This window comes from Colias croceus, chromosome Z, assembly GCF_905220415.1.
Source record: "Colias croceus chromosome Z, ilColCroc2.1".
Lineage (NCBI taxonomy): Eukaryota > Metazoa > Arthropoda > Insecta > Lepidoptera > Pieridae > Colias > Colias croceus.
In genome coordinates this window covers 6,370,631-6,394,716 of record NC_059568.1, presented here as the reverse complement: position 1 = coordinate 6,394,716, position 24,086 = coordinate 6,370,631, and the positions used below count along the sequence as shown (strand labels likewise).

The 24,086-nt window shown below is 35.8% G+C and overlaps 1 protein-coding gene across 2 annotated transcripts in view; it reads right to left on the bottom strand.

Moving 5' to 3' along the window:
• The window catches only part of LOC123705224 (discoidin domain-containing receptor 2-like), a 39,290-nt gene that overhangs the window by 4,976 nt on the left and 10,228 nt on the right, over positions 1 to 24,086 (bottom strand). For both annotated transcript variants that reach the window (XM_045653918.1, XM_045653919.1), the window contains exons 3-9: positions 16,673 to 16,778; positions 7,564 to 7,795; positions 5,844 to 5,991; positions 2,426 to 2,721; positions 1,951 to 2,158; positions 1,360 to 1,812; positions 883 to 1,052 (exon numbers count right to left, since the gene is read on the bottom strand). In XM_045653918.1, the coding sequence (XP_045509874.1) occupies positions 883 to 1,052; positions 1,360 to 1,812; positions 1,951 to 2,158; positions 2,426 to 2,721; positions 5,844 to 5,991; positions 7,564 to 7,795; positions 16,673 to 16,778 (1,613 nt within the window). The remainder of the gene's footprint in view (positions 1 to 882; positions 1,053 to 1,359; positions 1,813 to 1,950; positions 2,159 to 2,425; positions 2,722 to 5,843; positions 5,992 to 7,563; positions 7,796 to 16,672; positions 16,779 to 24,086) is intronic.

Genomic DNA, 24,086 nt, shown 5'->3' with positions numbered 1-24,086 from the left:
TTTAAGTGATTTTTAAAGGCTTTTGATTCAAATAAAAAAAAAGTTTATTAGTATTCTAGACGGAACGATTCTGATGCTACTAGAACATGTAGTGCGCAAAGCGCACGTGTGTGTATTGAATATCCATATTACGTGTATCAAACGTGTATGTGTGCGTGCGTGTGCGTATTAAACACCCACGTTACACGTGTCCCCATGTACTGGCTCCACTTAGAGCTAGCTGAGCGGCGGGTATACCGACCGCTGGGATCGCCTCGCTCACCGATAAGCATGTTTAAGCATATACTGTGCATATACCGTGTCTATTGCCTCACTCTTGTGAGTGATTTTGTGGTTAACATCTGTTAACTCACTCCCGTGCATGTGTACTGTATGCGTACGTGTACGTGTGCGGATGTATGAGTGCGTGTACATGTGCGGATGTATGAGTACGTGTACGTGCGCGAATATATGCGTACGTATGCGTGTATGTTTGCGTGTACGTGTGCGAATGCCTGCGAACGTGTGCGTGTACTTGTGCGAATGCCTGCGTACGTGTGCATGTACTTATGCGAATGCCTGCGTACGTGGGCGTGTACTTGTGCGAATGCCTGCGTACGTGTGCGTGTATGTAACTGCTATACTACGCGTCACGTAAAAAGAACGCTGGATGAAAGTGATGAGGTGTATTTGCGCATGGATCGAGTTTTGCACGTAAGCTATGTGCCGATTATTTTATTTTTGAACTAGGCTCGCGAATCGTGGCTTCGCAACTACCTATTTGTTATTATTATACCACCTCATAACACCAAATAGACCGGATAAATCGCCAATGCGCAGCTTAACCGTGAGCGTTCTTTTTACTTGACGCGACTTGTATCCACGTTACTTGTGCACACTCACCCGTGCACTCCGCTTGGAGCTGGCCGAGCGGCGGGTGTCCCGGTCACTGGGCGGGTCCCGTTCGCCGACCAGCACAGTGCCGCGCTCCGAGAGCTCGTCAGCGAGACGCCGCTTCGTCAGCAGCGGCGCTGAACTCAGCTCGGGCACCGCGTAGTCGTAGTTCGAACTGTCTGTTTGGTTGGGGTCGTTTGTTAGTTGTCATAGTCATACAAGTTGCTCTAAAGGAACCAGTTAAAGACAAAAATAATGTTTTTATTAAAAATAAAATTTTAAAAGGCTTAAAAATATTTTTATTTTTAGTAAGATTGAATCATTTTTTTTAAGAGGCTTCATTACAAACCAGAGAAGATATTAAAAATAACTCCAATTCACTGAGAAGTATTTTGCTTATATAAATTGATATTGTTTGACTATTTTAAAATTAAAATTCACACAACATTAAAATCATAAGATAATAAAAAGTTATACGAAACTTACCAGATAAAGCTGTATTGGAATCCTTAACAAAGTCTTTCATCTCTAGCAGTACAGTACTATAACTAAAATATGGCGCGCACTTCAAAGCCTGATATGGCTCTTGATATTCGTCGGACTTAACATCTAAACCACAGTCTAACATTTTGTTGTCTGGCAACATTGAGGTACCGCACGTGTTGTAGCTCTCTGGTACCGTCCTCTTTTGCGCTATGGTCGTTTTGGCTAAGGGCGAGGCGAAGCATTTTCTATGCCTGTGTCTATGAACTATTAGGAATACGGCGACTATAAGGAGTATCACTAGAGCGGTTAGGACACCGACTACTATCGCCATGTATAGCGGGTCGTCTTGGTGCGCGGTGGATATGGGCACATTGCTTGTGGGTATCAGTTTCGTTTTGTCCTTCGTTTGGACCGGTTTCGAACTCTCCGGTGTGTAGTTGCCTTGCGCAACATCTGTAAAAATACATTAAATAAATGCTCATGTTTATATAATATGAAAAACTATTAAGATTAAATAAATAAGATCTTTATTCTTTTCCTACAACAGTGCATATGTTTTTTTTTACTTTTTTATTAATTCATTAAACATACCCGAGTCAAAAACGACTTCGCTGATCAAAATCCATCGCGCCGAGAAGCGCAGTTCAATCCGCACCCACTTGCCGATCCTGTGATGTAGCTTTATGCTGACATTTCTAGAATTTTCGAATATATTGTCGCTGACCGGCGTGTAATGGATCGGCTCGTCTTGGAAGTGCCGGCCGCCGATCGAGAACGAAATTATCGCCTCGGAGAATACCTGTATATTCAGAGTTAGAATTTAAAAGATAGGTTGCAAAACGAAATTATGATTTCATTATTTATAACTAGAATAACAAATTAGTCAAAAAATTATAACAATATGTTAATAATTATCTCATTTGCAGAGCAAAATATAACCAATTCGCTTTGCATTCAATAATAACAATCGATTATCCAACACATCACCAAATAATCAAGACATTTTTATTAGCTAGGAACATATTATTTAATAATGTATTAAGAAAATAATTAATACTCGACTAACCTGTACATCCCTCATGAACTTGTTATTACAGAACAAGTGCACAGCGCTGAACTCGCGCACTTTATCGAACTCAAAGGTGATAACTGGAGGGTTAGGCCTCGAGTCGTTCCTCCATCCGACCCAGGCCAAGTTCTTAGCGGCTTCCCGTATCTCGTCGCCCCCAAACTGGCCGTCAACCAGCTGGCCGAGACCACCCTTGAGCTCCTCCCCCCACTGGCCGTCATATATCGTGTCGGTCAGTTCCACGCCGTTGCTACGCTTGTCGCCTTTTGGCATTGAGTAGGATACGATGCCGACTGTTGAAAAAAGCATAATATTGATTAAAATATTTGATACAGCGACTAAATGCTACTGAAATGACTTCAATAAGAACAAGAGCATTAATAATTATGGGATACATAATACGTATAAATCCTTGGTTTTTTTAAAGACGTCAATAAAATAAAAACCATTTGTCCTATAACCTATACCTATCATTATTATTTTGCAAGATGTTCAAAGAATTTAGAAAAACGTCAAATCTAAATATAGCATGCAAACACGAAACATTCGAATGCCAATATATAACATTTCGAGAGGTGTCCCAATTTAGATATGAAACATCTTTCGTAACGTAACCTGCAGAGTGATGCGAATTGAACTCGTACAGAGGAAATTCTTGTTCCAGGTAAAGTCCATCTAATGCAGGTGACTGGGATTTCTTAGACTGAATTATCCAAGGCACGATAATTTCGAGTAGCTTTGTAATGGGCGATTTCGAAAAGCCAATATTGAAACAGTATCGTTTCTGGGATAGAACGAAGGATTGTGAGGAATTTCAATCAAATGGTACAAAATATGGCCATTACTACTAGTTTGAAACTCTCCTTATCTATTTTTAATCGACTTCAAAAAAAGGAGGAGGTTATCGATTCGCCGGAATCTTTTTTTAATACTATCTGTCCTAAATTAAAGGATTTGTTTATTAAATACAGATTTTTTTTTATAAAATGTTTAAAGAAACACATGTAATGTAAATCTTGTACTATTCTTAGATATAACACCGATACCAATGGGACGAAAATAAATAATATAATCAGCTAACCTAAAGACATTTTAGAATAATCGTTCAAGTAACGTTTGATTTATAATCATTGAACACATCGCCGTTACATCAATGTTATAAATTATCCATCGATAGATATTTGCAATCCTTATTTATTAGAGACATAAATAATCTTATGCTGATTTATATTCAACTTTAAAGCTAAGCTAAACATAACTAATGGTGATTGTGTGATGCGTTTTAGCCAGCATTGATTGCGTTATCTTAAGGTTCACACGTATATGTGAAGTATGAAGAATGGCTATTTATAAACCCTCTACTAAGAAAACCGTACAATATACATTTATATTTACCTGAAAATTTCAAATAAATTGAATAAAATCTAAATAAGAAATGAATAAACTAAATGCAATTAATTCCCGGATATTATAGCGCAAGAATTGAAACATTCAAAGCGTCCAATTGCAATGAAACGAAATAGGTTTCGTTTCACAGAACGAAAATTTAGTGATCAATATCGCAAAAGATTCAGGGAAAGCAACTTATAAAAACGACTGAAAAATATCACAGCTATTATTAAGTAAGTAGAACAATTTGCGACATTCGCTGGCAAGCACTGCGATAACTAACTTCTGGGTATTGCCCCGCCATTACCATGCGAACAATTACTTTTTGTTATAGTTTATTAAAAGTATACAAAGTCGCTTTTAAATTAATTATAAGTTTCGCTGCTCTTAATGCGACATAGCGCACGGAACGTGAATTGTTCTTTATTAAAAATCAACTTTTATTTACTACTGTTTAATTAATTGTTATTGACGCTAAAGCGCGTTCATAGCGAACAATGAACTTCTGTAGATGAAATTCAATCGGAAAAACTGCGCTTGAGAATTCAATAATCAGTTAATTTCAAAGTCTCGGACTATTACTGTAACAACAAAAGCACTGAAGTAGAGCACTAAGTTACTTTGTAAGCTAGCATTTCAAAGGTTAATTGGAGCTGACTTTGGTAAATCAAGTCAAGTGAACGATCTAGTAATTTAATTTGTCGAGTTGTATCAATTGATGCAATATGTATTCTGGAATTTTCTCCTATCGATCATTATGTACAAATGATTGAGCCAATAAATTGACATGTACATAAGATATTATATTCGCATTTAATGTTATGCTTACATCACTCTATAAAGGCACAATATGAACAAATACAACAAAGAAAACCCGCACAATCTATCAGGTAGTTTTATGTAGGTAGGTATGCTTAAAACGCATAATAACGACGACAAACTGAAATTAACATATAACTATTTACTGTATTACATTTTCACCTCGTATTTGTTATGCAAAATTATATAATATTCATTGACCTTAATTTATTCTAAACTGACTCGAGCGGTGAGTCTCTAATTTTTATACATATTTCATTTTCATCATTCACACGCACTTATCTAAAACATACATATCAATAACTTTTCTTATATCATAGTTGGATAAAAATAAAACTAAATATATGCTCCATGTCAGAGTTGTAGCTAAGGGCGAATCCATGTTTGAAATTCACTTCAGTTTAGTTGAATACTGTTTCGAATTATCAAATGCAGTGTTCGCTCTAAAACAAAAGGATAGACGCATCGATAACATGTGAGGGATTCACGTGTCCTCAACACACGTTGGATTGCTAAATATGTTATTGTATTAATCTATTCTGTCCTAAGAGGAATTATTATACGGATAATTAGATTCTATCTTTGTCGAGGCGTAACATTACCTACTTAGTGTATATTAACTTCATTTCTATGTGTGTAAATATTACGTTAGTAGGCATAGTGCTATTTTTTTTTATTTATTTAGGTACATCGACAGATCGCGCATACATCATTTCTTAATAATAAATACAAAGTAAGAATATTCTAATGCTTGACCCTATTATATATGTACACAGCAATACAAGAAAAACTATATGCTATATTAATGTATTACAAAAATATGCAAGATACGAAAAATACACAACAAATATTATTAAAAAGATATATTATATATTATATTTTGGTGAATAAATTTACAAGCTATCCAAATTTCATACAGATCTGACCAGTTAATATCTTTTGTCCCTACATTCTCAAACGCAGCATCAACGAAAAATTATGTTCCTTTGAGAAAAAGTTGTATGTGTCAACAAGTAAAATATCAGCACATAGGATAAAACAAACTCACTTTCTCGCCCTCTGTGATATTCTTAGATCTTTAAAATTACGCAACAAATTTTGATGGGGTTTTTTCTATAGAAAGAGGAAGGCTTAGAATATTATTAGGTTTTAGACAAATCCGTCGAAACCTTGGACGGGAAGCTAGTACATAATATTCGTGACTTACCACTCCAATAGCATCCATAAAGTTCGACTCGCATGCACACTGTGCGACGGTGGGAGCTGTACGGGATGAAGCGGATCTTGGACGCCCAGATCGGTGGTTCTAGATGATTCTTCTTTTCCAGATACGTGTTCGTGTTCCCGGGTAATATCTGCAATCGAAGGACTCAATTGTATATCCTATTTAATGTGGACGACAGTAGACGCTCGTTCTTTTGAAATGAAAGATATCAGAGCAGATTTTATACTGAGATAGTCAAATTCGGATAACTAGATACAGTATAATAAATAATAAATCGATTTAAGGTAGCAACTTTGTATCTGAGTTCTTTGAGGAATTTCTTTATAATAAAGTCGACCTCGATTTACAACTCTTTATACCTATCTATACTTATTGGTATTTTAAAAGTGAAGAGATAATATGCTTAATGTCTGTATAATCGGTAGATGTACTAATCTTAATTCTAAGGAACTCCTTGTACTTAATAAAAAAAGTGTGTGTACTTAGGTACACGCGTTAGAAGTTATACTTCTTTGGCGTATGGAAAAAAATCTAGAATATACAACTTGAACATAGTTATCAATTTTCATACCACCTATTAGAACTAACTTCATGCTGTTAAATTTAGGTGTCGGTGTGCGCGCGCATCGTAAAAATTCACTCTCATCATTTTTCTCCATCGCGCCAAAAGAAGTATAACTTAAAAAAATCAAACATTCCGTTACTTCTGACTATAGGGCATAGGCTATATCCATGTTTCATCAAAACCCGACCAGAACTGACCCGAGCGGTAAGTCTTCAACATCCCAACAGTAATTAACCCTTTATAACTCAATTAAGTACCATTTCACTACAAAACATATCATAGATCTAAAACGCTGAGGTATGCACCTGACGAAGCATCATTACCGAAAAACGTGCTTGTTTTTTAGTAACTGCGTAATCTTATAGATACATCGAAACACGTCTAGTGAATATTATTACAGTTACCTTGCCACAAGTTATGGTACAGGCTTACACGTAGTTTAAGGAACAAGCTTATAATCTGAACAATTTCCCTGAACTAACATTAAACAAAATGTGTATCGTGATTGAAATACGTTAACTATGCAATATGCAAAACATAACTAGCATGACAGGAGCTTTGTTTAGAACATCCTCTATTAAGTACCCACCCAATAACGGGCTTAAAGTTAGAAGCGAATTTGTGCAAGCGAAACATAAATTGTCATTTTCTTCATTATAACAGTAGAATAACTATCTTGGTATTATATGCGGTACTTATCTATAAATAGAAATTAATTTATGTGCATGGATTTATTAGCTCAAAATACATTGCATACAGGTATAACATTTTATAAACTAACTTACACTTACAATACAAACAAAAACACTTCGTTCTTCACACCTCTACATATTTTCATCGATTTCATTTTATTTATCGAGTTTAAAAGTTAGGTCGATAAAATTGCAATTGACGAAAAATTAAATTAAATATTTTTAAACACAATATGTTCAATACAGTTATCTGATAACAATCTTAATATGATTGCACATCTTACATCACTATAAGACCTAATATTACTTCATAAAGACCTTTTTTAGTCTTACAGCACTACTAAGAAACTTCATAAATTTTTCCTAACCAACATCTAACAATGATTCAAAGCCCGCAAACTCTACTTAACACGTTCCAATGACGTATTCCTTGCTCAGTCCTCACCTCATGCCCATCGGAGGAGCGATATCGCATCCACTTGGCCAGCTTGGGCCGCCAGTACTCCAGCACGTAGCTCTCCGCGTACTCCACCCCCTGCGAGTTCCCGAAGCGGCCCTGAGTGCTCGTCGCCGTGATCACGTGCACCGAGTGCAGGTTGATCTCCAACCATTCTGAGGACTCGGTGGTGATCTGCGATTTGGGACACCACGCGCCGCCCTTTATCTCCTGGTTGAGTCTGTAACAATGCCGATTCGTGAAGTCACAGTTTAAAGAGCTTTCCTGAAAGAGTTATCAAGACGTTGATTGAAGTTGATATTTTGTGGTAGAAAACACAAAACCGAAGAAACGAGTTGGACAATTCATTTCGACCAATATCTAAACTGGATCTTGAATTAATTAAACTTGGGATTATACGATAGACAAACAATTACTAAATGGGATAAATGAACATTGTTTTTGTTAAATATATGTATAACTAGCTTCCGCCCGCGACTCCGTCCGCGCGGAAAAATAAAGATTTTTTTTCTACGTATTTTTCCGGGATAAAAAGTATCCTATTTTATGCCCAGGATGATAAGGTATAATAATACCAAGTTTCATAGAAATTGAACCGTTAGTTTTTACGTGATGCCTTCAGATACAAGACAGACAGACAGACAGAAAGACAGACAGACAGACAGACAAAAATTTATTTAATCACATACTTGGGTTTGGTATCAATCCAGTAACACCCTCTGGTATTTATTTTTTCAATATTTTCAATGTACAGAATTGACCCTTCTACAGATTTATTATATGTATAGATTTTAACTAAACATGTTCCTCCGTGAGAGCTTTTTACTATTGCGGTGTAATCGTATAAAATAATATAAATGAAATGATAATCGCACCAATTAAAACAATCACATTTATCATTTCATTTGTATTTATAATTTCAATGCAATTAAATACACATTCAACCTCATAAGCCAAACAATATTGTGGCTAAAAGTATGCGTTTCATTACTCCAATAACAACGTAGAGACAAAACAAAACCAGATTCCATGTGAAATATACGTAGGTAATAGAGCATTGTATAATTCCGGCGAATTAACTTAATTAATTAACCGGGGCAAAGCCGACATATGCGGTGCGCGAAATTTATTAAATATGTTCGTGGCCTTACCTACCTTTTCACAAGTTGAAGCCTAGATTTTGTAAAATATTAACAGGGAAGCGTCGTTTATGTAATGTACCTACAACCAAAACACTATAATAAAGAATTATTAATCATGATGAGAAAAACAAGGGGCATGGATTTAGAATTTGTTTAATAATAAAGCCGTTTCAATTTCAGCGATTATTCCTGGATACATAAATAATATAAAGTTGGCCACTGGGGTCCAGTTAGCGAAAGGTCTTATCGATTAATATAGCATCTTCACCTCGTTGAATAACTAATGGTGTCCGGATTGTCAGTGCTCATATAACATTTATAACGGGTCTTTGACTGTCAAATTTAGTATAATTTGACAAGGAATTAATTCCACCTCACGTTCATTTGCGAGAAAATACCGGGTATTAGTGGCATAGTGCATCTGTAGCTATAACCGCTTTATGGGTGCACGTATGAGAACTTAACTAATTTGCGTCGGTTTCGCCGTGTTCAGCATTAAATCATTTAGGAATAATTAATATCCTCTACGAGTATTTACTATATAATAGTGTATTCAGTGTAGTGCATCGTGTAATAGAAATTAATACCCTTGTAACGAAGCTGCTCTGTTTCGTCTATTTCTAGGAGCGTGAGCAGAAGAAAAACATGAAATACTCGCACAGTGTGTTAATATGTTTCAGCGTAGTAAAGCTAGTCGATGTACGTGAAACATTTATGTACTTTGGAAGTAAAAGTAAGCTCGACGAGGACGCGTTAATCCGGCTTAAGTCTTATCGGCCGGTGCTCTAATCGGTCATCGTAAAGCCCTGACTCGAAGGGTTATATCAGCTTAAATGAATACAGGTGTGTTTTGGGTAACTCTAATTCTATTGTTCATAGTATTAAGAAAAAATGAAAATTATTTAGGCACTCGCTCGATCGTGTCTGATGGTTACGAATGATTTCTATTTTATCGGTCAAGTAAATAATAACAATAATTTAGAATTATGTATGTTTATTTTTTATTCAATAAATGTTTGTATAGAGCTAACATTGTAACTTTTAACTGTTTTATATGTGCGACATCAAGTAACTAAAGATAATTTTTATCTTATTATACGGTCGATATTAAATAATAAAAAAAAATACTGCTCTATAAATCCATTAAACTACAATAATTTCTAGGAACTACATTTTAATAGGAAATGATATGTTGCAACCGCAATTAATTGCGGTGAGATCTGTTTAAATATCAATGCAATACGAACACACCCAGAGACGGATTGAACTTTCTGTGCCAATAGATATTCCGTTTCATCAAACTTTGATTAGATTGGAGTAACGGTTTTTGACAGGCATTCCAATTCGTCTTTTTATAGAGCAATAGAGCAACGAGACTATTGTGCCGGTCATACATACTATTTTTACGAGAATATATAAAATGTCGTAGGAATTAAGCTTACTCACATAATGATAAAAGGGCAAGATTCTATTATATGGCTATAAATAGAGCTTTTTCCAAATATAACTTTATAATTTACTTTAGCTTCTATACGAACACAGTTTCAAGCACCAAAGCACAAACATAAACTAACCATATTCATAGAGTATAATTACAATTAAAATTTAAGCACACACTATAACTCGTTCCATACGAAAACATAATTAACGGTAACGGCCGAATACCGTAAAATGATATTTACATTAACGCCATATTAAATCCCTTAGTCGGGTAAAATTCACTTTGCCAAACAGAACGGCGGGTACAGTGTACAGAGTTAATAGTCAGTAATATACTATCAACAGTGTGTAATCGTACTCCAAACAGACGAACCGAGGTTCTTATACAAAGAATTAAATGAGATAGGACATCTTCATTCAAATGACCGCGATGTAAGAACAAAGCGTCGTCGTGAAAACAATGAGAGCCACTAATCAATAGCCAGCCATCCCATGTAACATTTTAATTAAACTATGACGAATGAAATTCTGAAGTTCAACAATAGTACGTACTGTCGTCTAGCGGTCAGCTCATTATAACTTACATACGCGGTTGTACTTCATCTAGTTGTTGGGAACATTCCCAATAATGTCACCCATTGTTATTTGCTTAGAATTAGCTTCATTAAAAAAGAAAAGATTCACTAATTATTATAAGAGTACTTGTAATGAACTTATCATTCACTTCACGTAATATTATATAGAAGTGGCACTTGTTTTGCTAAGCGATTTTTCAAACTACCTAAACGATCCAATTATTCTTCAATCTTATACCAAATTACGTATCGTAACGAAGGAAATTAAAATGGATTGACTTAGTTTCCTTAAAGCGTCTTACAATCAGGAAGAGTTACTGTTCAGACTCCTGGGACACAGAAGCCTGACCACTTCCTCGCCCGAAAAGCAAATCACTTAAACCGAAATGAATCTGGCCCACACGGGCCATACCGCCCATACCCCACAGCGAGACACGACTCTACTTTCAAGCAAGTTTCATGATACATTTACCGTGTGAAAAGCTACAGACAGATGATCGAAACACACAAACGATTGATAAAATCTGACATGTCGCAGTTAATAATAGTCGTTTCAGTCGCGTTATTAGTGCATTCACTTATCATGTGTCACGCCGGCGCTTGCTCGTCCAGTGAAACGAACATCACATCACAATGCATATAGTGGTGTTCGAGCATTCATCATTATCGATCATAACTGATAAGCACCATTAATTTTAATTTAATTTCGTGCGTAACGGATAAGGACTATTGTATCGGATGCCGTCGATGCAAACTGAATAGCAACTAACGCTCTATCAATCGAATAACTAAATTTTGATAACTTGCAACCTGATTTGCAATTAACTTAAAATACTCATTGCGACTATAAATAAATAATTTTCAGAAAACATTCGATACCGCTCTAAGAATTGGCGCATAATCTACCAGACACTTAAATGAAATCTTACAAATAAGCGCTGTACAGAGGCATTCGGTTTTGTCTTACAGCCCGTGTACATTCTTTCTGGAGAAACCTTACATCTAACCCGTCCCCATGTAATTGTATTTTAGCGTTACTTCAACCCTCATTAGAATTTCCTCAGACATGACATATAATACATCAACATTCAATTACAGATTAAGGACCCAATCTCCCCTCCTATAATGTAAAAACAAATGTAATGCAATAATTTAAATTGCTTTAAGTTATATTTTGAATTCAAATTTGTAAACCTAATATGATATTACATTAATAGGTATATCGATTTTTGATTCGATGTTAACGGCACAATCGGTAAAGTGTGTTACGATATTCGATTGCCGGAGCCATTTGCAACGGTGCACCACTAAGATGGGCGGTCATTAAGCCTTATTGACGCGTACTGGAGCGTTCGAGTCATCAATGATGCGTTAAGGAGCGGCTCTCGTAATTGATATCAGCATACCGCATCTTAATAAGCTCTATGACAATTTGGACTTTAACCAAATATACTAAAGCACATTTTAATATTAAACGCATTAACAACGTTTTACAGGCTACATTTCTGAGTATTCCATGCGAGCGTCGAGTTTAAATAAACAGCGTTCAAACGCTTATTTGTTTTTGGTTTTTAATTGAAAACTTCAAAAAATATACACTCTCGCGTACGTTTGAGCTCACAATTTAATATTTACTTAGCAGATAAAATATTAAAGCAACATTGCAAATCCCGCCGAGCATTGCAAACTTTATCCCTGGATATTATGTAATATTTGGCTTTATAGTTCCCATAATGTGCAATCACTGCAAGGTAATATAGGACGGGTAGATAATTAAAATATACTTTTGGTAGGTAGTGATTAATAAGCAATCTGTTGAATATTTCGTGAAGTTACAGTTGAACGGTTCTGTACAATATCGATTGTCGATTTAGTTAAAAGCAATCGTTATGGCCCTGTGCTCGTAAACGCATAGTTATACAAACTTTACAGCTCGATGACGACATATACCCGATACCGTATAGCAAACGACAGCATTTCTGTATAATCTACTTTTAATTACATAACATATTATGTAAGTTTAACAAATAATAGACGTTATTGATTAGTATTCAATAAAGTATGGCACTTTTAAGTTTTATACAAATAGAAGAGCATTTCATATTATTTTCGGTACATTTGAATATATTCTGTATGTACTGAGTGTACATATCGATATAATAGAACATTTTTTCTACATGAATAATTACGCCTATTACGCTAGTTCTCAAAACATGCCATACATAATATTGCCACTGCGGAAAATGTATGTATAAATATGACCGAAATGGAACTTGCGAGAGAAACTTAGCGTGTCATCGTAAAAGCAAAGCCATAACTATGTTACCCACTAATACTGTTAGTACAGAAATCATGCCACACGCAATTACTAACATTTATTAGCCCGTATATTATATTAAAGGCTCTGGACGTATTTAATTTGACACAAAATCAACAACTGAACTTTATTCCGACGTCGCAAGTGCGCAATGGAAAAATATAAACACTTTTTTATTGATTTTGTAATTAGGTGTTTATAGTGTGTAATTCCGGCACTAGGTTAATTTGCTTTCTAACGTTATATTGCTCGTCGATTGCACTATTTATATTTAATGTGTATTGGCGCGTATTAAAATGAATATCTAATATTCAGTTAAAAAAATAAAGTGTGATGATTTTCTTATCTTTAGACGATTAGCTTCACAACCACAACTTCGTTCACGTTTATTTCAAGCGTGTGTTTGAGCGACAATTAACTTTTCCTTCACAAATTTCTTTAATCATAAAATCACTTTTATCAAAATCAATTTAGTCGTTTTGGCGTGAAACTGGAACCTAACGGAACATAATATATAAAATACTAGCGGTCCGTCCCGGCTTCGCCCGTGGTACATATTACGCAATAAGAGCCTATGTTTTTTTCAAATTCTAAAGATTGTCTGTGCCAAATTTCATTAAAATCGGTTGAGAGGTTTAAGCGGGAAAGCGTAACATACAGGCAGACAGACAGATTTACTTTCGCAATTATAATATTAGTTGGGATAGTTGGGATAATGGCACACAAACTTTCACATTATTGCATATACATTTAAATAAGTATTTATCGACTAAGTCTAGACTCAGCGCCCATTAAGTTGCTACATAAATCAAGGAATTAAAAATTAAAAATTGTACGCGTGAATCCCTGTAAACAACAAAGAGTTCGCTGTCGAAACAAACTTTGGACTTTCCCTTAACAATAAAATTGTGAAACCGATGGAAGAAGCAATACAAAATCGCGTGCTCACTTTTACGAAATCAAAACACGCCGTGGTTAAATTTGATAAGCGACATTCGTACACAATACAAACAACAATTTCAGCAAATATATTTAACGGACCGGTTAACAATAGAGGCGCGTCACATCTTGTGTCGGTGGGAGCAAATGGAGCAAATATAGATGTGACAATTTATTCTGATAATCCTCGGAAGGTACTCAGTATTTAAAATTTATAGATATATATATTTATTAAGGAACTGATTCCTCCATTACACTTAATGAAACGACATTGAAAGCCTTCTTACAATACCGAAAAAAACACGTTTATGCTATAATAAGGTTTATGATTGAAGGTTGCAATTATATTAAAGCTCGTGGGCTCGGGGCTTCTTCTTTTCTTTGGAGCACAAAAGTTCTCGTCTCCTCCGCATACACCTTAATAAAACACGAGGCCATTTACAAACCCACATTGACATTTGACAATTCTACCTACTTATTGGTAACAGAAACAAATTGGCCGACGCATTTTACCTCTCAAAGATACCTAATATATAATTTACAAAATGAATATTCTCCTTTATTAAGGGTAATGGTAATGGTGAAATGTTTCCTGTCTCTATACTTTCGCAATTAAGGTAAAATGTGAGTGGGAATATTTATAAAACATTTCGTGTGAGAGCCGACCGAGATCAATACACACGCTCCCCCGAGACACCGGTGTAGTTGTAAGTAATTAGAAAAAAGTTTAATGAGACAGTAATTTGAAACTACAACGTACGTTTTATAGAGGCAACTTTGAATAATTAGTCCGAGTAAAATTAATTCTTATTGAACAAAGTATGAATAATATTTCCTGCATGACACTGGATGGTATAATATAAAGTGAAAAAACTAAAACCCAACTACGACAATAACCGGCGCTGAAAAAGTATAAAACAAGATTTCAGAATACTGAACTGAACAAAGTTGCTAATGTAGTTGGAAGTAAATGGACACAGTAGACTCTACCAAGATGCCTTCGTTGTAAATTGACAATAATGTCATACAATACTATTCTGAAGTATGCAATATTCCACTATGTAAAGATAAATTTTCATGTTTGGAAAGGCGTAGTCACACGTTGTTGAAGTGCTGCGGTAGATAGGTATATTATGTAACGTGTGACTACGCCTTTCCAAACATGAAAATTTATCTTTACATAGTGGAATATTGCATACTTCAGAATAGTATTGTATGACATTATTGTCAATTTACAACGAAGGCATCTTGGTAGAGTCTACTGTGTCCATTTACTTCCAACTACATTAGCAACTTTGTTCAGTTCAGTATTCTGAAATCTTGTTTTATACTTTTTCAGCGCCGGTTATTGTCGTAGTTGGGTTTTAGTTTTTTCACTTTATATTATTTGTACTATTTTGGTGTTAAAGTGTATTTGGGGGCATAATATCAACAAAAGTTAAACTGATGAACTAATAAAGAAGCTATGGACGAAAAGATGTGAATTATATGCAATCAGCCCATGAATACAGGTAAAGTCACGAGCAAATGCTAGTAATATATATATATTCAAAATGTACAAGGAAAGCGCTTTCAAATGATACTAAACACGGGATATTTATCTTAACTTTATTTTTTTACTTTGTATGTTTTGTCCGATAGAGGACGCCACATTAGATTTTGTGAAACCCCATATAGCCTATAACCAGCGGACAAATAAGACGCTTCTAATGATATGTCATTTGTCAAATTCTGATAAGTAGTTTAGACGTTACGAGGGAACAGATGAACATACATACATACATACATACATACATAGCCTGTCAAAATCATAACCCTCCTTTTGCTTTGCCGTAGTCGGGTAAAAAGGGCGAGTTTATTTCTCGTATCTAGGTGCGAAATGAACGCCATGTACTCTTTTAAAATACAGTAACGTATAAATTCTTGGAGACGGAATATCTTCAATAAGATCATTCCATTCATACTTATAGCTTCAACTTCAGCACTCACTTTACGCCGGCCATAAGAATGTTCATAATACGAGTATACATTCTTACGACCGTCATACGTTTTAATATTCGCAATCATGAGCTACAGATTAGCACTATACCATTATAATCAGCAAATTCTCTTATGCTCGCTTTTTTCCAATATATTAAAAAATAGGTACCTACATACGGATATTAGATATTATAAAATCTAGCCTTCGTTTAAAAGCAATTTGAGGGGAATTAAATCACACTAAATAGAAAGCACAATTCGTGACCATTACTAGAAATTGATTTATTACAATGTATAATTTTACATAGTATTATTATGTAAGAAGTGGTGATTGGCTCAATGAAAAGCGGAGAATCTTCAATCAACCCAATTCTACCAGTCTTGATTACTATTGGGAAATAACTTGTAATATTATCTATAAACATCTATTAAAATCGCTGTAAAAATAATTTCTCAAGTCTCTTTCTTCTGTCTTCAAACCCTATAACAGTAGCAACTGCTGGCAATTATGGATAACTTATGGGCATGATGTCGTACCTATTCATGATAATTACGGTAGATATCTAAGTTAACCTTCCAACTAGATTTTTTTTCGAACCTAACTCGATAACCATCTAATAGTTGTGCTGACTGCAAGAATGCAATCAGGCTAGGCTACTGCTATAAATATATGACACAAAATTGATAACATGGGCATCACTCACCTGCCATTCTGCGGGGCGACATTGTCGTTGTTGAAGGAGGAGCTGGCCGTGACGTCCTTGTCCGGGATCAGGCCGCTCTCCATACCCAGAGGGGCGATGCATTGAGCTGCAAACAACGCACACTGTTTACATGGAGACTAATGCGAATCACCCGGTGACGTCATCCTTCAACCCACCCTCGATCGCAAGCGAAATTAGAACATACCGCAATCATTACAATGCTTTGTTTGCGTTTTTGTCAACATGTAAACCTTCGTGCTAAACTAAGGCAACAAGTATTGTTGAAACTGAATTAACTCGTCGATGAAAACATGTCGTGGCTTATAGTTTGTAGAAAGCTTCGTTGCGGGTAATTTTACGTTGATGTCGATATTTCGTTTATTTAATAAAGTCGGCACTCGGCAGTACGGAATGAACACACAGGTATAGTGCGTTCAAAAATTCATAAAGGTCGAATATCGGTTGGAAACCGTGAGAGCCAATAAAATTCATTTCTGAACGACCCCTGGGTCTTTCGACGAAGACGTTAACATTTGTTTACCCACACAACTACTATAATAACAAACGAAACCAACGATATTAAATTACACGTTCTCTATAAATGAAAAATATATTTTTTGTTCTGATGATTATTATACAAATTAAACTGAAAATCCAAAGCGGTATAGAAACTAAATTTCCGAATCTTTGGGCATGTTACTTGTATATACGGTATATACCTACAAATTGACGTAATACCAATAAATATTATTTCTGATAATTGCATAATAACCGCAATGACAGATTTATGTTTATTTATATCAATGAAGAAGCTTATATATATTGTATCAATCGGCCTATTAAACTCGAGCGGACAGAGAAAAGATAAGATTGACAAATTATTAAGTGTAGGTACTTTCTGGGAAATACAATTTATTCCATATAGGTATGTATGTAATTACATATTTCAAACTATAATTACGTACAATTACACCTTTCCTACTTTTTCTTTACCATCGATTTCTAGTTTTACATTCACCATTTATTAATATTTAAGATAGAAATTTGAACAGAGCCATACATGTGAATTAATTGACTACGAACGTGGCACGTTAAATTTAACTTAATTATCGGCGTAGCGGTCCGAATACTACAATTATATAGTGATTATAAATTCCGATCGACCTGAAAAGCGGTGGTGCTTTTAATATTTCATAACGGAACGATATCACATAATTTGCGTTAGTAGGCATAATGATACACAGTCACGGCTGATGGTTCCCGCAAATTAAAATTGTATAAGAAATAGGCCGTTTTGTACAAATTATTTTAATAGTCGAATCCAATAAGTTTACCTGCTATCAGTTAATAGTAATACGCTGACATTAGTTACCTGCTATTGAATATTTTAATTCGTAGGGAAGTGTAAACAACTTAAACTTTCTCTTTACACAAGTATGGAGGCTAGAACGAGAAACTCGTTAAAGCTATTAAAACTTAAATCATCGATTGGTTTATTGAATCGAGGAACAATCGCCAACTCATCCGAGGCGAAGTCACGAAGCCGTATCCACTTCCGCCGAACGCACATGGAAAGCTCTATTATAATTACGATCAATTGTAACACCTGTATAAGATAGTATTCAGTACACGCGTGGCACATTCGTGAATTTTGTCGGCGTGATGGCGGTCCGTCGAAAAGGATTCATTGAAATGCAAGTTTGTGCGGCGCCAGTTATATTTTTAAACCTTCCGATAAGATCGGCTAAGATGTGTCATGTGCCACGAAATTGAGGCAAAGGAAGTCGTGACTGCGATAATTTAAATAAAGTACGTACATATTAATTAGAAAAATCCTTTATTTAATATCTCACAAATAGGAGCGTGTACGGTACTTGATATTTTTTTAGCGGTCCTAGAGAATAAGCTAATGAACACACAAAAAATACTGAATATAATATTATACATTCGCAATTCATGCAGCAAATAAAAGAAATCGCTTAAAGGACATACACAACGCATAAAACAAATTATTAATAAAGGCCCAATAATAATAGACTATGCTATTGCATGCAAAGAGCTGTAGAAATTTAAAGCAGCTCATTAAAATAGCTTAAATAATAACATCTTAAATTTATTACGAAACCTCTGAAGGAGTTTGTTAACTGTCAACATGAAGGGAGAGTTCAACACGCAATTTTGTAAATACTTCCTGCAGTACGTATTAAACCTTTGCGCCGTAATCTCAATTACTCAAAAAAATTGTAGACATAAGTCAAAATTTTATATGAATTACATTAACCCCGACAGGCGATACCACCGTCGGGCTTGTACTATTATAATTTCCAAGGGGCTGCTCATTAGTCAATCTATCAAATGATATCGCGTGCTCCGGTCATGCGAGCAAACAAACAAAGTATTCATACTATACATACAAATAGGGATTGTTAATTGGCCTCTGGCGGTGCCGTTGATAACTCTCTGTCGCCAGCGGAATGTACTATTAGACAAGGGACGAGCGGAAGCGAGCGAATTTCGACGAATCACCACTGGACTCAAGGCTGCTTTAGATTCAATTATGCAGAAAACGTCCACTCAAATACATTATTGTGCAATCATTTAGTCTACTTAATGCTCAATCGCTCAATCTGAATAACATGATGGCATTGTACTACGACAATGCAAGGAGATAAATATCAACAAAACACACCGTAGAAATTAGTATGAACATGTTTGGTAATTGTGTTAATTTATACATTAACTTTACATTATAAATGAGGGGTGAATCGTACGTAAGTCGGACCAACTCAAAATTATATTTCGCTATGTTCTCTTTTATTAAAAACTAGAGATGTAACGATACCGATACCGATACCGATATATCGGTATCGCCGATTATAAAACAACCGATACCGATATCAAACAATTCAAAAAACCGCGCCCAATGAACGATGCGGGATGCAGCCCGCGCGTGCGCACATTGTTTTTTGAAAAAACTCTACCAATACATAGTAAACTTTTATTAGGAACTGATTGTATGTGTACAACTTAAAGTTTAACTGACTTTGCAAAATAATATTACTAAAATAAATGGTTTTCTTGTTTTTCGATTTGGCATTGTTAAATGTTGGTAACTTTTATGCATAATTCACTATTTATTTTTCTACCAAGCGATATCGGTATCGGTATCGCCGATATTTTATTAGAAATATCGGTATCGGCATCGTATCGGCAAAATCATGTATCGTTACATCCCTATTAAAAACCTTTTTTTTTAATGAATTCAATAGTTTTTTTTTTTATAAATATTCTGAATTGAATAATTGATTGTTAAAAAATTCAAAATTGTTATCAAGTACATTATCTTGGACAACTCGGCACCAAATTATCTTTGAAGAAACAGTAAATATTACAAAACAAATAAGGTATATATGTCATCGCAAAGCAAACACCAGTAGCATTCAAACAATAGCGCAGTGTTATTATTAAGGGAACTGTTTTAAAAGCTGCAGCCGTAACGTGCGGCTCAAATTATAGCCCCAAACACTGTAATCCTCGGCACATGTTTGTTTTTTATTGCTTTACACACATCGCTTGTGCCGATTTTATATAAGCATGAAAATAAACAGCATTCTTTAAACACGCTCACCGCCATACAGTGTAGCTTCAATAGCTATCGATAGCGGTGGACATAATTCATATGCATCGAGTCACAATGCTCGGCAATATAAGGTACCGAAGAGAGATTAGTATCAGCAGTCGCGTAGCCAATGATTATTATGTAAACCTAAGCTATGCACACGTGGATAAGCAAATGTGAACAATAGATTCCGCCTATTCTTAATCATTCGCAAGAAACATTCGATGACTGTTGAGAACAGTGCTTGCAAAACATCCCACATTATATAAAGCGAAATAAAATAATTGCGAAAACATAACAGAAAACTTTTCATTCTTTACAAAAAGTAGCCCCCGCAAAGAAAATATTTACGGGCCGTATTTCTTTTACGAAATAAAGCATGTTTTGTTGAAAATTCGATTGTAAAAATTAAATTTTACGGACAAATGACGCCTATTGTACTTTGTACAAAAGACGAGTGCTTATGGGTCAAATGCAAATACAATTCGCTTGTTGCGTGTCTCGCTGTTTAAGCGCCGGCCTCTCGTCGCTCAGAGCCGGTGAACAAATTGCAAACGTCATAAAGCCAGGTTTGAATATTAATAAATGCTAATAAATGATCCATCTATACGCTAAACCATTTACTTAGACCAGCGGTTCACAAACCGCGCAAGCTTCCTGGGAACAGGAAATTAAGTGTGCTTTAGCCGCCGAATGTTCGCCCATAACCAATCCGGTCGGTACGAGCCGTCTCGGTTAGGTAGTTTGTAAAAATGTTGGAGATTTGGAGATGCCTACATGACAATAAAGGCGCTAGCGGGGAAAGTTTGAGAAGCGACGAGCTTGTGCGTGCTTATGCTGTTGCGTGACATGTAGTCGTCTAATGAATAATAAACAGCGCAGCAGTGGCGACTACTCGCTACTCATTCATAGCCATCCACAAAAGGCAATATTCTTTTTTCATAAACTGTTTGAATGTCAACCTAAACCATATACAATATTGACTTTGCTTCGTATAAATGTTGCCTAGACTCACGTGAGCCGAGAGAGAAGCTCACGCTAACTAAAATGTCTCAGCCTTTTTTACGGCTGAAACGACATCGCGTGATATCGTTCAAACTATTATTTTAATTACTTTTATTGTATGTACGAGGTGGGTTTACTTTTTGTAATTTATTAAATTTTACAGCTTTGTATTTTCAGGGTAAGTGGCAGTTAACGATGTCTCTAGTGCGTTTGGGTTGTCACTAGATATAGCTCACTTTTAAAAAGTCCAAGACATTGCACCCGCAATATGAAAATTAATTAAATATAATGGCCGGCCTTAAATAAAAATAACAGCCATGGAATGTATCCGCTCCATAGTCCATACATCACATGTATCGTAGAGCGCCCGCAAATCATTCTGCAGGCGATTCCGTTCGGCCACACGTTTTTAACAGACGCCGTTTTTGTACTTATTTTCGAAATCGATACCAGACGAACAATAAAGCAACGCGACGTGATGTGACGTGTTCGAAATTTGTTTTAGAATATACGAAACCCCCAGTCTTGGCTGTTAAAGTGAAGTGAATTATTAATATTAATTTAGCAGTTTGCCGTTCCTCTCCCCGAGGGAAAGCCACGCGGGCTTATTTCGTATGAAATGTTCGTCTTGATCAGTACGAGCCGTGTGGCGTGTACGAGCGGAGCTTAAGATGCGACCACGGCTTCCGTTTTCATTCTTTCAAATCATCGAGCATGACGTGATTCGCCATTGTCACCGCCACCGGTTTAGAACGTGAACAGCTTTTAAAGGCCTTTATGGAATGAGCTTTTAGCTTACATCGAGGCCGACCTATGAACTTATCTCTTTGAACACACTACTAAAGTTATATACATAGTTATTCAGATATTTATAAAATATTTTTAATATGATTAGAAATGTGGTTGAATAGTTCACTTTCTTATTTATCTATACTAATATTATTAAGCTGAAGAGTTTGTTAGTATGTTTCTTTGTCTGTTTGTTTGAACGCGTTAATTTCGGGAACTACTGGGGCCTTAGACAAAGTAACAATTACAAAACGATAACGAAGTTAGAAATCGCAAAAATGTATGGGATTGACATACGCCGCGTTAGATCACGTGGTCTATCTAATGTCAATCCCATACATTTTTGCGATTTCTAACTTCGTTATCGTTTTGTAATTGTTACTTTGTCTACGGCCCGGCCTTTAGACAAACGTACGTAACGCCATGGAATAGAAACTGCTAACGCTAATTATTGACATAAGCTCATGACATTTTGGTAATGGTTCGATCACACTACCAACGACGCAGACGACCACGACCAAAGTTCCAATCTTGCCGAAATTTGTTCAAAATCAATATTAAATTCTCCCGTCATTCTGGTACTCAGGAATAAAAAAATTCGAGGTCAATTAATAAAAAGAAATAGGGTTTTTTGCGATTTTCGCCGAGACGGTAAGTTTATCATACAATCACCTGAACCAAAATTGTATATAATCTAATTATCTATAAAAAAGGTTAAATAAATTTTTTACTAGGAGCCACCGTTTCTATGAAAAACCTGTTTGTTTATCCATTGATCTCAATTTTTTTTTTCCAAACACCAATACGACAGGAAATTATTAAATTTCATTTTTAATTGTGTTTTGCACAATTTTATTTAATTGCGACTGGATGAAAATTTTGTTCGTGGTCGTCGTTGTCGTTGGTAGGGTGACCGAATCCTTATGCAAAACATCATACGCTTATGTCAATTTCTATCGATAGCGTATTCTATTCCTTGGCGTTTTGCCGTTTGGCTAAGGCCCCTGGTCCGTTTTGAAAAATTGTTTAGGTGTTAGATAGCCCATTTATCGAGGAAGGCCGAGGCTATAATATGATCACGGTAAGATCAACAGGAGCGGTGCCACGCGGGTGAAACCGCGCGGCACAGCTAGTTAATAATAATTGTGGAATATCTGTAATATATAATCGGTGGTAAAGGATAAAACTATGTTTTGGCGATTCAAAAGTTCTTTTAATGAAGTCTAATTCAATAAAAGTTTGAGTTTTAATAAAGTTCCATAATAGCAATAAGTATAATGAAACTAAGTTGAAAATAAATTGATTCGTTTAAATTTCATAAACGGAGAAACTTGAATTTTTTAGTATGGAAGTCGTACGGGAAAGCGTTCATAACTTAACCGAAATATTGCAGCGCAATGTGCAAATGCTTATTAAATTTACAATTCTCAGTACTTATAACTTGATCGAAACGGCGAAGCAAGGAGTCCGATCCTGGGGCGGCGAAGTTTCTGATTAAATATTTAGGCTATCTGAGGTATTACGGATGAAGTAACATTTGAGATTACGGCAACTGTAAGCTGCTAGAAAGTCTTGTAAATCACCATAATGGGAGCATATTTTCTAGCAACCATCTCCTCCCAGGTTATGAGCGCGGACGTGGAGGCATTGTGATCATAAATGAATTTCTAGTTATATTGGGTCCATTGCATTTCATCTGGAATGCAAGGTCGCAGTAGCGGGCGTCGCGAACGGTAGCTCTCAATAAGCTGAATGTTGCATACAGGTTCCGTTCGCTAAATTTGCATTCAAAGTCGCTGAACTACGCTTATTTACTCTTTCCAACTGTTTCCAACCACTATGATACACGTACGTTCTGATCCTTGCAAAGCTCAGATCGAAACAATGAAGACCGCAATAAGTCATATTCGTTTAAACTGCAATTTTATCTGTCGAAGAATTTAGCCGTGTGCAATATGCGGAAGTATGTTGTAGCTTATGGTACACGTATCGATTTTATTC